Genomic DNA, 16,493 nt, shown 5'->3' on the forward strand with positions numbered 1-16,493 from the left:
GTATTTTTTTTTAATCATTTTTGATATTAGAACACTATTTGGGTGGAGGCTTCAAATAAGCTCTCTGAGTTTTCTGCCTCGTCCTGCACATTATATTATGTATCATTGCTATATTTTTTTTGTATGTATTTTCTTTTAATTGTGCAAATAAATAAACATAAACATAAAGTGTTCATCTGGAATACTGAAACAGCCCTCTTTACTTCAGGGCAGTGCTGTCTTGAAAACCCCTCAGCTTCTCAGAGAGAAGCGTCCGGACAGGGAAAACTCCTGCCCAGCACTAAGTGTAATGAATCACATCTGTGTAATTCAGCCCATCTTCCAGTCCACGCCCACCTGTGATTGTCAGCTGCTCTGTCCACTGGCGGTACCTCTGAGGTAACAAGCCCTAAAATCCCTCCAATATACGCAGAGATGGGCGGTGGCACTTTTACGCAGCCTCTCAAGTGTCTGAAGTTAAAAATCCTGCGCGCTATTCTCACTGAGCATGTCGAGGGTCCGGGAGGATAGATGCATGGGGACCACCGTGTAAGCACACAGCTGACTCCCACCACTTAGGGGATTTTTTTTACCATCCGGAGGAAGATACAGATTGGAACGTTTTTCCCCCCTGTTTGCAGAGTGGCTGTATTCTGGTGGTTTGGATCTCACCCTCTGCCAAGATGCTCCACAGACTTCTCCTGTGCTTTTCACTCACAGGTATTGTTTTCTCGCAGCCTGACAGCGATGGATTATTTTACGCGCTGAGATCTGAACTGTCAGAGGATGCAATCCTGGTTGCAAATAACGGAATACGCGTGCCTTTCGGGAGAGCAGTCTTCATCGATCCCATCAATGATTTGGTGATTCAGACGCAGCCGGGAGACCGGTGCAGCATCACCGTGCTGGATAATGATCCGCTCTCACAGAGACCCGGGCATCTCTCTCCCAAAAAGTTTCCGTGTGATTTCGGTCCCAATGACGTGACATACTCCCACTACGGCTCGAGAAGTCCAGCTAAAGACAGAGTGAGGCTGCAGCTCAGGTATGACGCGCAAACAGAAACTGTTATCATCCCATTTATGATGGAGGTTGAAGTTGTTTTTACGCAGCTAGAGTTACTCACCAAAAACATGCCTTTGACTGTGGATGGTCTCAAGGGGACCAGTAATCCTATTGATAAGAAGATTCTAGAGTTTACTTTTGATAGAGACTCTCATAAATGTGAGGTGACATCCCTGTCCAGTGGCAGCTCCCTTCCTAGATATGGAAGACTCATTGACACTGGTAAACTTTCCAAAATGATGGACTGTGATGAGTTCACTCAAGCTGACATCCGCTATGAGCACACCTTTGATCGGAAGTCACCAAACAGAGACTATGTGCCCATGGTTGTGGAGCTGCATGATAAAGAAGGCAACCTAGTGAAACAGGAGTATTTCCACCTCATGATACGCATCAAAGAGGGGGAGGAAAACACTCCCCCCAAACCCAGCTTTGTGTCCATGATGATGATGGAGGTCAGCCAGTTTGTCATGACTGCCCTCACTTCTGATATGCTCGCTGCTGAGGACGCAGAGTCAGACTCAGATGAGCTTATTTTCAACATCACCTCTCCCTTGTCATATGAGGAGGGCTACATAGTCAGCACAGATGACAGAAATCTCCCCATCACATCTTTCTACCAGAGAGACCTGCGAGATTTGAAAATAGCCTACAAGCCCCCCTCCCTGGACTCAGACACTGAGAGGATTTTCCAGCTTGAGTTTGAGGTGGTGGACACAGACGGCGCTGTCTCAGACCCCTTTGCTTTTATGATAGTCGTGAAGCCGATGAACTCTCTGGCCCCCGTTGTGACACGAAACACGGGTCAGCTGCTGTACGAGGGTCAGTCTCGGCCTCTCTTTAGCACCCACAACTTGGAGATCAGCGACGAGGACAACCTGGACGCCGTCACTGTCACAGTGGTGGACGGGCTGCGCCACGGGGACCTCATGGTGCTGGGCTCTCAGAGGAAAGTCTTCACGCCTGCTGACCTTATGACAGGGATTGTTGTGTACCAACATGATGGGAGCGACACATATAGTGACAACATTGTGTTTAAGATGTCAGACGGGAAAAATGAAGTTGAATTCCTGTTCCCCATTACAATCGTTCCCACTGATGACGAGCCGCCGATTATAAATGCAAACACTGGCCTTGTTCTGTTCAAAAATCAGATGATGCAAATATCTCCCCTCATGCTCAGTGCTGCTGATATTGACTCTGAAGACTCAACTATTAAATTCACCATTGTACCTCCTTTTTCTACCATCGGCACAGTTCTCTTGAGGCAGTCAGACGCCCCAGAGGATCCCTCCTCTTGGAAGTTCAACGCTGAGGATGAGGTGTATGAGAAGGAGGTAACAGAGTGGCTTCAAAAAGATATCACAGACGGCAAGCTGTTTTATAAGCACACAGGCCCTCACAACATAGACACCATCATGGATCAGTTTGTGTTCACAGTCCAGGATGACAACGACCCCCCTAATGAGTCAGGGGAGAGCGCTTTCATTGTTCGAGTTTTACCCATAGATGACGTACCCCCTGAGCTGTTCCCCGGCACCACCCTGCAGATGACCGTGCAGGAGTACAAGCTCACACACTTTAGCAAAGAGGTTCTGCGCTACACTGATTTGGACTCAGAAGACCGTGACCTTAAATTTACAGTAATCCAGCCCCCTATAGATACAGATGAAAACAACCCAGTTATATTTGGTTCTCTTGTTTTGACAGACAGCCCTGACACTGAAGTCACAGAGTTCACACAAGCTCAAATTAACCACCATAAGATCTCCTACGGCCCTCCGGATGTAGAGCTGGGAATCACAGCCCACGTCGTGCAGTTTCGTTACACCGTTGAAGACACAGCTGGGAACAGCGTGGAAGGGGCTTTTACTATCTACCTCCAGCCCGTCAATAATAAGCCCCCTCAGATCACTAACACAGGCTTCACTGTGCCTGAACGTGGTATTCACATCATGAGTATTGCTGAGTTAGAAGCCACAGATCAAGACACAGAAAAGGATAGGATTACATTCACGTTAAGCCAGCTCCCTAAACATGGCCAAGTCCAGGTTGCTTTTACTGACCTAGAAAAAAAAGGGGTTTTCAGACTTGAGGATATAACAGAGGGGAAGATTTCATACACTCATAGCGGGGAGGAGACAGTGAGCGATGAATTCCAACTGGACGTCAGCGATGGGTTTCATGTTGTAACCGTGACAGTCAAAGTTAATGTAAAACCTGTCGATGATGAAACTCCGACCATCAACCTCCCCGCTGGAACAATCGGCTCTCATATGGATGTGCTGGAAAACGGAGCCACAGAAATCACTACTAATGTCATCGAAGGCCATGATGATGACACAGATGACCTCCAGCTGACCTTTATTCTGGAGGATCCTCCACTCATGGGGGAGATATTGGTGAAAGGAGTGCCTGCGTCCAGGTTCACGCAGGCTGACATTATTAATGGTGTTGTTGTGTACGCACACACCGGCGGTGAAATAGGTCTTGCAGCTCAGCAGGATGGCTTCAATTTGACCCTCACAGATATGTCCGATGAGTGGACGGTGGGAGGCAATAAGGTCAACGGAGTCCACGTTCGAGTCACAATCCTTCCTGTTGACAGCCAGGCCCCTGAGGTCGGAGTTGGGATTCAATTCAGTGTCATTGAAGGAGAGAAATACGCCATCGGCCCCCAGCACTTGGACGCTGATGATAATGACACTCCAACAGATGATATCCTTTGCACCATCATTGTCCAGCCGACTGCCGGCTATGTTGAGAATATATCGCCAGCCCCAGGCTCAGAAAAGACCAGGTCAGGAACAGCTATCAGTGCTTTCACCATCAGAGATATCAGGGAGGGGAATATCTACTTTGTTCAGAGCATTCACAAAGGGGTAGAACCGGTGGAGGACAGGTTCACATTTAGGTGCTCTGATGGCATCAATTTCTCAGAGAACCTTTTCTTCCCCATCATCATCATCCCAGCAAACGATGAAAAGCCTGAAATTTATCTGAGAGAGATAGTGGTGATGGAGGGGATGAACATTGTCATAGACACTCCAATTCTGAACGGGGCTGACGCTGACATTCCACCTGAAGATCTGACATTCATCATTTCCAAACCTCCAAAACATGGTGCCATTCTGAACCAGCTTCCCACAGGCTCAGTTCTGGTGACTAATTTCACTTTAGAGCAGATTAGGGAGGCATCAAGTATTATTTATGAGCATGATGACTCAGAGACAACAGAGGACAGCTTTGATGTCACTCTGACTGACGGAAAGTTCTCGGTGCAGCAAACAGCCATGGTTTTGATCATCGCTGTCGACGACGAGACCCCCAGAATGCTCATCAACAACGGCCTGGAGGTTGAAATCGGGGAGACCAAAGAGATCAACAACAAAGTGCTTAAAGCAACAGATTTAGACTCTGATGACAGCGAGCTCACATATGTAATCCGGTTCGGGCCGGGTCAGGGTCTGCTGCAGAGGAGAAGCTCATCAGGCTCTCTTGAGAACATCACACTCGGCATGAATTTCACCCAAGCTGAAATTGATGCTGGGCTTATTCTTTATTCCCACGACGGTCAGGAGGGCATAAGAGACTTGGTCAAGTTCGATGTCACAGACGGGATGAACCCACTTATTGATCGTTACTTCTACATCACTATCGGCAGTATTGACATGGTGTTCCCTGATGTGGTCAGTAAAGGCGTGTCTCTGAGGGAAGGTGGCAGAGTGACTTTGACCACAGATCTCCTCAGCACCACAGACCTCAACAGCCCTGATGAGAACTTAGTCTTCACCATCACAAGGGCCCCTGTCAGAGGCCACTTGGAGTGCACAGATACTCCTGGGATGCCCATTGTGTCTTTCACCCAACTTCAGCTGGCTGGCAGTAAGATTTACTACATCCACACCTCAGATGATGAGGTGAAAATGGACAGCTTTGAGTTTGAGGTAACTGACGGCTACAATCCTATCTTCAGAACCTTCAGAGTCTCAATCGTGGATGTGGATAATAAGAAACCTGTGCTCACTGTAAACGGTTTAATCGTCACAGAGGGGCAGAACAAGCTGATTACACCGTTTGAGCTCACTGCTGAGGACCAGGACACGGCCGAGAGGATGCTGAAATTCACTATCACCCAGCTTCCTGTTCATGGTAAACTCCTCTACAACAAGTCCTCACCCGTTACCAGCTTCACCAAACAAGACCTCAATGAAAACCTCATTAGCTACAAACACGACGGAACCGAATCATCAGAAGACTCTTTCTCCTTTACGCTCTCTGACGGCACACACACTGACTTTTATGTCTTCCCGGACACTGTGTTCGAAACGAGACGACCCCAGACTATGAAGATCACCATCGTGTCCATAGACAACGGCGTCCCCCAGATCGTCGTGAATAAAGGCGCCCCTACTTTGAAGATCTTGGCAACCGGTCACCTGGGGTTCCCCATAAGCTCCAAAGCGCTGAGGGCCGAGGACAGAGACAGCAGCCCAAGCTCACTGGTTTTCCACATCACCACCCAGCCCAAACATGGTTACATCGTCAACCTGGGACAAGGAAACAACTCCATCGACACCTTTAGTCAAGGTAAGCGCTGAAAAACATGAAGCAGAGTATGACCTTTGACCCCTGTGTTGCATTTGTGTGTCTTTTAGAAAGGAAAATAGTGGTCTGTGGTTGAGTGATGGTTAATTGAGCAAATTACTTGAAAAAAAATCCTCTGACTACCATGCAAACACTTGAAAAAAATTAATTAGTTAAAGGCAAAAAAACACAAGTGTCCAGGCAGGGTAAAAACAAAGACCCTTTTTACTCATACATCTTTAAAAATGAATAAGATAAGATAAGATACTCCTTTATTCGTCCCACAATGGGAAAATTCATGGAGTTACAGCAGCAAACAAGAAGGTGTAACGTACAAGAATTTCAACAAGAATATATATAGAAAAAAAATGTCCATCAGAGACGACAGCTTGGCCATAGTTCTCCTGTCAGCCACCACCTCCACAGGGTCCAGGACTGAGCCGGCCTTCTTCACCAGTTAGTTCAGTCTTGCTCTCCTGTATCCTGTCCGCCCACAGCAGGTGAAATCCTCCCAATGTGGCGTTCACATTGCTTTAAATGCTCAGAACCAGGTTTTATCATAACTTTAATAATCAAAGAATCACAATCCCCAGTTGTGTTATGTGATATTTTTTCAACCTCAGGGAAAAGTTGAAGGTAAAACTCAAAACCTCAAATCGGCAAGTTTTGATTAACGCTCCACGCTGCATACTAAAGGTTTTAATTTATGGAGTAATAATTATTCGGATGTGTGACAAGTGCAGGCTTGGGGATTTCAATAGTTAATTTGTGGGCCTGATTTAGACGTGCCTCGCTCATCAAATCATAATTAGCAGACTGAAGTTAGAGGCTGATGTTTCACGCAAACGTCTTGTAGACGGTTTGAGATGAATAATTTATTATTTCTGCATCTCCGGGGAAAGGTTCACATCTGATGTTCCCTACAGTGGTTTGTTAAGTGAAGCGGGACAGAAGTAGAGGATCGTGTGAAAAGGTCAGTGCAGACCTTTTAGTGACAGGATGGCATTTGAGTGGGAGCACATTTTCATGGCTTGGCCGGATTCGAAACAATTTATGGATTTTTTTTTGCATCTTTAAAATTCATATAGAAAAATGAAACCTCTTTACAAAATATGTTTCTGTGAGATAATCAGTTGGAGCTATAAATTTGTAATCTGTTTTGCATGTGTTCAAGTCTGTTGGTCCATAATGAAGCCCGAATCAAGATAACAATGCCTCTGATTGAGGTTTAAAGCGATGCAATCACTGCAGTATTTCATGCCACGCTGAGGCAATTAAACAAACAAGTACGCAAATTCACCTGCTCGTGCCACAGCTTGGTGTGAGCACAGACGGGCTAAGAACACAGAGAGGAAAAACAGCTCTTCAGTTTGCAGGGGGACGGACACTTCTGACAAACGCTGTGCGGCTGCAGTCTTTGAAAGAAAAAAAGGGCACAGATGAGACGAGCGGCAGCGGCGAGAGAGAGAGGCAAAGGGGCAGAAGAGAGCAAGTAAAGTGGGAGAGAGTGCAAAGGAGGCTGCGAGGGAGGGGGAGGTGTAGGTGGCATGAGAGAAATAAAGAATGAGGCGAGGGGCGTGAGAGAGTGACTGAGAGAGAGCAAACAGGCTCGTCAGAAGAATCAGTCAGGTGAAAGAGACAATCCCTCACTCTTTATTTACTGTTCCTATTTCCAGGGCACATCTCATGAGGCTTTCTCTTTAAATATTTGATGAACATGGTGCCCCCGGTTCACAGTGTTGACTTTAAATTTGCAAGGTCCTGGGGTTCAAGGCTGCGTCACCACACTCCAGAGAACATCCATTTCTTGCCGCCTCCCCCGAGCGGTTTAAATGGAATTCCAACAACCTGAAAACCTGACCTCTTCTCAGAAAGTAGAACAATACTTGCACAAAAATTATCCTTTAATGTAAAGTGGAAATTTGTAACACATCTGCTTCTTCGAAATGAAGGACAGGCAACCATGACAGGAAGTCACCTAAAAGGTTTAGGATGCGCCCCAGCCAGTTGTCGTGGTTTATACTTTTATGAAGCTCCGTCCTCCGACATCTATTATTGAAGGAGGTGGTTTGCAGGGGCCAAGCCCTTTCACAGTCTTGATGATTTTTCTACACTGTAATAGATGTTTCTGCAGAATGGTGGAAAAAAATATAGTGTAGGGAACCCTGTAATTCTGAGAAGTTAGGAAAACAGCTGTGGAAGTGGAGGTGACCACTAAAAAGCCTGTTTTTAACATTCTTACGCTTGTCTGTCATTAGAAAATCCAGCGTCACCTGGTTTTCAGGGCTGTTGACACAGAGAACTGTCAGGATCGGGGATTTAAACGTTTTGTGTTGGTTTAGCTCTCGCTGTCTCTTGGATTCGAGGTTGTGGCTTTATCGTCCTGGATTACGGATGCATGACTTTCAGAATGTTTTCTCTGGTAGAAAATTGTTCATGCTGAGTGCTGATAAGGAGCAGAATCAGTGTGATACTAGAGACCTGCTGTTTCTGTAGTTGATAGGGGGCTGAAGCGGGACAGCTTCCATCTTTGAACAATTATTTGACAGAGAGAGTGTTTGAACAATCCATAATACAGCTTCAAAGTGGGTTTGAGGCAATCTCTGCAGCCAGCATGGAACTTCACATGAAGGTTTTTTTAATCTTAAAATGTAAATTGTTCCATAAATACATTTTTTTATCTTAACAAGGGCAAATCTCTCTGATATACAATTTATAACTCACACATCACCTTGCATTGAATCTGAGGTGATTATTAAAATTCCCATCATGCAGTGTGTCACACTAATATGACAGTGTTACCCTTCCTCTTAAAATGCAGAGTACACTGGCCCTCATTAGCATTAATTACATCAAAATGTTTGCTTGTCATTTCTTTTTTTTCCATTGGTGTTCTCGAGGTGACAGTTTGAACCACGTTTGAATAACAAGAAGTGTTTTAAAGCTTTTTCCAAACCTGTATAAAACCACATATTCTTCTCTGTTGCAGCTGATATCAATGACCTTAACATCTGCTACGTGCTACGAAATGACGAAAACGCCACAACTGATGTCTTCCATTTCTCCGTTGAAGATAACGGTAAGAATTTACTCTTTTTTCTTTTTCACTGCAGAGTTTGGACCACTTTTTACGCACAGACTCTTAAACACCGTGAGCTGAAAGGTCCTGAGTGTGTAGCCAAATGACATTTCAACAAAATGTTGATAGAGACAAATAGTCTCGGGTGAAGATCAGACCTGTCACTATTTTAGGAGTTGTGTGGTCTCTGTAACCTTTAGACTCATCCTTTTGGGAAAATCTGTATCTCTGCTCTCCTCTCCTGAGTTTTTCAGGAGAATCTCTCATTACTCAGACTGAAACTCAAACTTTTGACTGTGAACCCGGCGAGCACCGGTCTGTTAAAAAGATGTATGGAAGACGTCGGTGTTGAAAACTGTCTGAAAAGTGAACATTTTTTATTGTCTTCTTTAAGACGCTATAATTAAATGTCCATGTTTGGACCAGGTAAAGACACATCACACATTCACACAGATGTTGACAACAGTTTTCAAGTTGCATCATGTTTATAATGCAGCTAGAAGTGCATCAGAGTCACCAGTGATTAAATAAAATCCCTGATGCTAGAGCTGACAACACAACCGTCAGCATACTGACCCTCCATCCACCACAGTTTGTTCCCTCAGTAGCCAATCAGGTATCAGTTGACTACATCAGCATCCAGGGTCTTCCTGTCTTAGTAACAAGAGCTGCACAGTCTCACATGGGACTTCCATCAGATCGGTGTCCAGTCCGACTCTGATTCGCTGCGGTCCGGTTCTGTGCTCTCTCGTCTGTCAACACCCACCGGTTGCGTTTTTGGAACGCAGCAGGGTCATGTGACCAAGGTTTTCCCAAGGCAATCACTGAATCAAGGATTCTCCTCCTCCTCTCCTCATCCATATTGTCTTTATTGTCCTCTGTAAACCTCTGACCTGTTGACTCCAGGCCTGCCACTTTGTTGTCATAGTTAAGTGAAAAACGATCTAGCCATAACACAGAGTGTTTCATTCTGAAAATTAACCGGGTGTTTTCATTCTGTTTTGGTGCCTGACTTCCTGTCCTGCTCCGTCTGCTCTGTTGAGGTTGATGCTTCATGCTCCGGCATCTGTCAAAAATAGAAGTCTTGCGTATCTGATCTGTTGCGTTCCGACCTGCCGGATGAGAGACGCAGCCAGAACACAACGGAGCGGATCCAGCGGAAGTTAACACATTGACTAGAATAGAAAATTAGATTTGGTGCCGTGACGGATCAGAGAGGGACCGGACGCGGATCTGGTAGAATTTGGCCGTCAGGACCAGCTCATGTGTAGTTTGCTTTTTCAGTCTTCTGTGGTAAATGTTTAAAACAGCTCTTCTTGTGATTTCTCTGAACTGTCTTAGCACATAAATCAATACACTTATGATTTTTGTATGAAAATATAAAACGGTTGGCGCTATGTCTTTGCATGGACATGATTTGACCTGATGCTGCAAAACCATTCTGCAGAAACGCCATTACATTCATCATTTTCGTCTCCCTTTTAGTGCTACAATGAGCGATTAATAAAAAAAAGACCCAAACAAAGTAGCGTTCTCTGACATGTTTATGATTTCTGAGTATTTCAGCTGCTTGGAAAATAGCTGAGAATAAGTCTAAGATACTCAGACCTGATTTGACCCTGTTTTTAAACCAAAGTTCAGAGTTAATATCCTGATTAGTGCTCACTGGAAAGGTCATAAAGTCAGCTGTCAGGGGTCATTTTCCAGCTCATGAGGAACTTAATAAGTGCTGCCAAACAGAGAGAAAAAGTAATCCTGTCTATCTCTATTTTTCCTTCCTTATCACCAGCTGAATTAAGACTTCTTTCCGTCAGCTTCAGATGCATGAGCTGACTGATATTCGCCTTGATTCTGATTCATCTAGGATTTGTCTTCAGTGAACCTCCATTTAGAGCAGCTTTGCATTTGAAGGTCAGAGTTTCAATTTCTGAGAAAGATGTTTGAATGCAAATGAAGCCCTTTTTTTTTCTCTTCTTCATATTTTCTCTAAATTCTTTGGCTACCAGGTTGATCAGAGATAAAAAACATATTTCTGTCGTGCTGATATGAACTCATATTGCTTTCACACTTCAGGGATTTAATGAGACGACCTGTTTGTGAGTATGATGCCAGGATATGTCAAGTAGTGGAGATGCATAGCTGATTTCTCACCTCGTCAGAAAGGGAGGAAACATTTGATACCGTGCATATTCATGTTTGTGTTATTACTTGTTTGCTGTCACATTAGAGAATCTCTCACACAGAGCTTTGAGTGCTTTCACTTTAAAGAAAATAACATCATACTTTCATTTTTATGAGCCGTGTTGTCTTTAACCTGAAGTAGGCTGAGGCTTTCACTTCCTGATTAGTGCCTTTTTGAAGCAGCTATTTTTGAATTCCTTGCATTTCATTCCATATGCCTGCACACACAGCGCTTCTGAAATTGGCATCACTTTACCAAGACAGCAGCTGATTGAGCAATCAGTAGATGAGAGTCTGGAACAGAAAATGTCTGTCAGGATTCATCAGAAGGAAATCCAAATGTTTGAGCACCATACGGGAAAGACTTTCAATGAAGCAACATTATATAACACAAACAAACGCAAGGAGACAAGCGTGAGCATCGAGGGCAATGCACTCCACATTCATAAATGCTGCAAACACCTAGTAGAGTGGAAGCATTAAAAAAGTGGGACACAGTGCAGATACTAAAACACAGACAACAGGCTGGTTGTCTTATTTATTTGTCTGTGTGTGGTTTGTTTCTGTGTTTGGCCATTTGGGGCCACCGTAACAGACAAACCCAAGTATAAATCATCTGTAGGGAACATTCTTAATCAAACATAAACAACAACTTGTCCAGATTACATTTTAAATATTTAACCACCCACTGTAAATGCTTTTTTTCCCATTCAACCTTCATGATGTGGCTTTAGTGTCAGAGCTCACAGCACACACTGGAGATGTTCTACAGCAGTCAGATTTACAGGGATTTATGGGTTCAGATGATACTGACTTCTGCTTTCTTCTCTTTTAACTAAACCTGACATCGCTAAGGTGAAAGAGACACATGTAGCAACTCAAATCCACCACAACCCTTTCAGAAATGTACAAATGTGCATCTACTTTTCAGTGTGAGCTTGAAAAAGCAATGCTCGTCACTCACACCCATCGTTTTTATGCAACGCTCCCTTAAATAGATGGTAAATAGAACTTGTTTTATAACAGCGTTCATGTGTTTAGTAACTGAATGCATTTGGAATCAGCTGCAGCAGACTCTTAGTTCTCTCTGCTTGTTCATTTCCCCCTGTATCATCAGATGTAATGGTGCCGTATACAGACTAAGCACTCACAAAACGATTGATGCACAACCCTGTAAGCCTCCATCTATTTGGGAGGGTTTGAATTTAATGGACTTGGCTGAGAAAATCTAAGACTCACATCCTCAAACTCTGCCAAATAACAGAATGCTTTTCAATAAACCACTAGATGAAAATATAATGAATCATCAAGAGTCTTGTTATGAGAAAATGTTGAGATCATGGCTCTCTTTCCAAGGTTACTTTACTTATCACAAGAACCAGTTGTCCTTAGTAAGAATGGGTATAACAGACCTCTTCAGATGGTGATCCTCTTTTTCAATTTTAGAACTTCCTTTCACTTTAATCATCCACATTCAGATATCAAACCTTCTGTTTGCTCACACAGGAAGAAAACCATGAATTGTCCTCTTTGTGTCTACATACATGAACAACAAAAACATCTGTGAGTCAACCCTAGACTCACTTCCCTGCAGTCTTTTTATTATTATGGCACTTATAAGCACTTAGAAGAAAGTGCTAATGTGTTGAAGAATAACTCTGTGCACATGAAAAGAGACACATTGACTAATAGATTGTCCATGCTGCTCTTAAGTTCTTTATTTTCTGCTCTTCTTCTTCTCCATAGAAAGCGCCTCAGGCTCTTAAAGGAGTTTATGACAGCAATCCATAAGTTAACTGGATCCACTCGGGCTTCAAGTCCCTCTCAAGAGAGTCAGTGTTTCTGCAAACTGGTTATAAAATCTGCAAAGGATGGATAAAAGTCTGAAAAACACACTGTTAACATGCTGTTTAAAGGCAGAACTACAGAGAATCATGTCTGCAGGTAAAACAAAGCCCCAAGCGTCTTCCAAAAAAATGCCCTGAAGTCTACAAGCCTGTGTTTTACAGGAAGTGAGCATCATGTCTCGTATTAATGTACCTGTAAGCAGGAACACCTATATATGTCGTCTATACACTTAAAATGAGTGTTAAAATAGTGGTCCAGGTGTGCACTTGTAAACCCTCACGCAACACTCCCACACATGCATGCACGGCAGAGCTCAGAGGCGTAGCCGTGGGCTAAGGTGCAGTCTGGCCTCCAGCACAAAGACGTGTTTGATATTTAAGAGCCCAGGCAGCATTGTGGGTAATGAGAGCCCTGGGCGTTTGAGCTGGGCAGAGCTCTGAGGCAGCCACTGGTAATTACGTGGCCCTATTAAAGGCTCATCTACAGAGGAAGAGTGTCAGGAAGCTGCCTGTGTCTCAGGTTAACACCAGCTGGGATCACTATGGTTAACTGTAATGGGCTGGAACATGGGCTCTTTCCCAGGCTTCTCTTTGACTGACACATGTTCACACAGTTGTAATAGAGCAGGAAGAACAACACGAATTACCTTGATGCACATGTGAAGATCATTGATGACAAATCCTGAAATTCTGAGGGAGCTGGAGGATGTTTGGTGTTTTGGCTTACAGGTGGTCATGAAGCAGACTGACACGGACGCTTCCTTACGCTGAGAGATTATCAGTGATAAGATGATTATTTTCTATAGGTGCAATTCGACCAAGAGTTCCGGGGTCTTTTAGCCCCCAGAACTACTTTCCCCGGAGCTAAAAGGTTCCTGTGCCCCCCATTGTTGTCTGCGTTTCGGGCTGAAGTCCTGGGTAGATTGTGCAAATCAGGCCAGTGACATATGGAGAAAAAAAATTATATTAAATAAGATTTTGAAATCTTAATAAAAACTAAACTAGTATGCATTCCCAGGAACTCCCTTTGTGTTTTAACAACTGTGTTAAATCCACAAACACTGTTACGTTCAACCAAAAGTCCCAGGACCTTTAAAAAGCACTACCCCCCCAAGCAGGGGGCATTTCAGGGGGGAAATTTTCTACCCCTGAACTAAATTTAGACCCTGGTTCCTTCGGTCAAAACACACGTTGTTCAGGGGTAAAGTCCCTAGTTCCGGGGTAAAGTTCCTGCGGTGGAAAAACGCCTTATATAGCTCTTTTTAATGCTTTTTATTAGTTGCTCATGTCAGATTAGAGGAATACTTCACAGCACCAAAACAGTCTTGATTTCATTTTCTATGGCAAAGATTCACAATGAAATATTTCAGTCTGCAAAAGAAGACAAGAGGAAACATCTCATCAGAAAACACTGCTCACGAGAATCAACACAAACCATATTTTTTCATAGGAGCTGAATGGAAATTAATTTAAAAAGTGCATCCATAAAAATAACAGTGAGACGCTGAATCTATTCATATCCATATTTGAAGTATCCACATTGAAGTCACTTTGGAAAACACAGATCTAACTGTTGATCTTTCCAACCAAGGTTGCAGACCCGGTAAAAAGCAATCATTGATATGTGATGCTGCGCATTCTCTTTTGATTGTTTGTATTTCCACTTAAAATCACAGCTTCATTTTCCTCCTCTGAGCTCGGGTCGGCAATCCCAGAGCCGGTCAGAACCTGGGCAACTGCAACCAAAGCTCTCTGCATGACTTCATACCTCAAACTCTCCTATAGGAAGGTCTTTCCTCAGAAGACAACCAACATGTTTCTTCTTGACCTCTCTTTTCATCCCGTGTCACGTCAGACTGCGCACCGTATCGATCGTTACAGCAGAATTATTTCATGTCTTTGCCTGTGAGCAACGCTGACATGCCTCTGCTTTATCCGAAGACACAACAGCAACAGTATATCCTAATTTTACTGCACACAATATGCATTTTGTTAACTCTGCAACAAAAATATAACAGCATTCTTTGTGTTAGTGAAGTTTTCCTTGTTAGTGATAGAAGACCAATTACGGCACAGACTATCCAGCAAGGGCACCAGTTCTTTATCATCAGTCTTGTTTGTGCGTGATTGTGGATCTGTGGAGCCACTGTGACTTTTGTTCTCACTTCAAAAGGCCTTTTATTCTTAAAAGCATGTGATGAAACGTCCTCCTCTCGTTGCTTTCTCTCTCTCTCTCTGTTAAATGATAAGTGAAGACAATTATTTATGTACAGACTTTCTTTCTAATGGACTGAAGAATTCAGACAGAAACGAGTGAAACTTAAACAGCTTTGGTAATAACTTTTAAACTCTGAGAGTAACTCTCGGTCTGATTATGTCTCGGCTTAAAAAGTTTGAAGCCGCCCGTGCACGTGGTGAATTTTAATGAGATAATCCAGTTTTTGGATGTCAGGATTTCGGGGAGTCACTGGAATGACAAAGCTGCCTTTAATTTGGTTTGAGAATCGTTGAAATGTATCTCTCACCATACCTCTCTAAAATATGTCACCTGCTTTTGATGGTGGGTTAAAGATGTGGAAGAACCTAACACACCAAAGAATTACAGGCTCCAACCTGCGGTGTCCTTGCCTACAAATGGAGCAGGTTAATCCCTTGACCTTTTTTTGTGTTGCTGTTAACCCGTCCAGCAAAGTTTAGTGATTTAGGGCAGCGTGGCACATCAGCATGCAGCACACACACCTACACGTCCCCCGGCTTTAGGAGAGGATTCTCTTTATCTGTCTGCATTTAGGAATTTACTGTCACTCACTTCTCCTGAGGCCCGACTCTCCTGTCTTTATCCTCTTCATCTCTCCCTCCTCACACTGTTAGTCTTAGATCTTGTTGGCTGTGTTTTATTCATTTCCCGTTCTTTTTTACCCCGCTCATCCTGCATGTTCATTATATATTTCCTGCTATTTTTGTCCGTCTCACCGCCTATCAATGTCCTTTTTTTTCCCTCCCTCTCGAGGTAGGCTCTTCATATTTTGCCCTCCTGTCTCGCCTTGTTTCATCTCAAAGTATGCTGAGGTCTATTGTGCCAAGTGTCAGCTCTGTCTCACGATTTTGGCTTCACTGTCACACCCTCGCTGTCTTTCCCCCCGCCTGACGTGTTTGTCTGTCAGCCTCGGTGCTGATGGATCTCTCTGTTGGAGGATTACAGCACGTTCTGCAGCCGCGAACGCCCGCACCATGATCTGCATCTCATTAGGGCGCCGAGACGAGCGCGTGAGACTTGTTGAAGGGATTTTTCATCACGTTAATCATTTTTGAGTCGTGCGTCTCAACGCGCTTGACAGCCATGGCTCGACATGCAAACACATGAGCAAAGCCAAACACCAAACTAATCTGGCGAGTAAACAAAACGCTGGCTCATTTCAACATTTGTTTGTCTCTAAAGTGTTATGATCTACTTTGGGGACCGCAGGAATACATTATTGGTGCTGAATTTTCTCTCTTTCTCAGATTTCTCTCTCACCTTCCACACTCATACTTTTCTTTTTCATTTCTTCTCCCTATGCGGCGAATGAAATACAAACCTAAACTTTAAAGGAGTGACAATTCCAGCTCACATCATATCTCTCTATCTCCTCCACTCCCTTTTGTCTCATCCTTGACATCTGTGTTTGCTGCTATATCATTTTTAATGGGTCTGAATGGACCTTTAGTTTTTATTTAAATCCAATAAGCTTCGCCGTATGAAGTGCATTCTTCTT

General features: G+C 43.9%; 1 protein-coding gene across 1 annotated transcript in view; it reads left to right on the forward strand.

The window, feature by feature from the left end:
- The first annotated feature begins 468 nt into the window (after nucleotides 1-468).
- frem2a (FRAS1 related extracellular matrix 2a) overlaps nucleotides 469-16,493 on the forward strand; it is a 90,257-nt gene continuing 74,232 nt past the window's right edge. The window contains exons 1-2 of the mRNA XM_034682840.1: nucleotides 469-5,634; nucleotides 8,621-8,710. Coding sequence (XP_034538731.1) covers nucleotides 663-5,634; nucleotides 8,621-8,710 — 5,062 coding nt within the window. The 5' untranslated portion in view covers nucleotides 469-662. The remainder of the gene's footprint in view (nucleotides 5,635-8,620; nucleotides 8,711-16,493) is intronic.

This window comes from Notolabrus celidotus, chromosome 5, assembly GCF_009762535.1.
Source record: "Notolabrus celidotus isolate fNotCel1 chromosome 5, fNotCel1.pri, whole genome shotgun sequence".
NCBI classification, from domain to species: domain Eukaryota; kingdom Metazoa; phylum Chordata; class Actinopteri; order Labriformes; family Labridae; genus Notolabrus; species Notolabrus celidotus.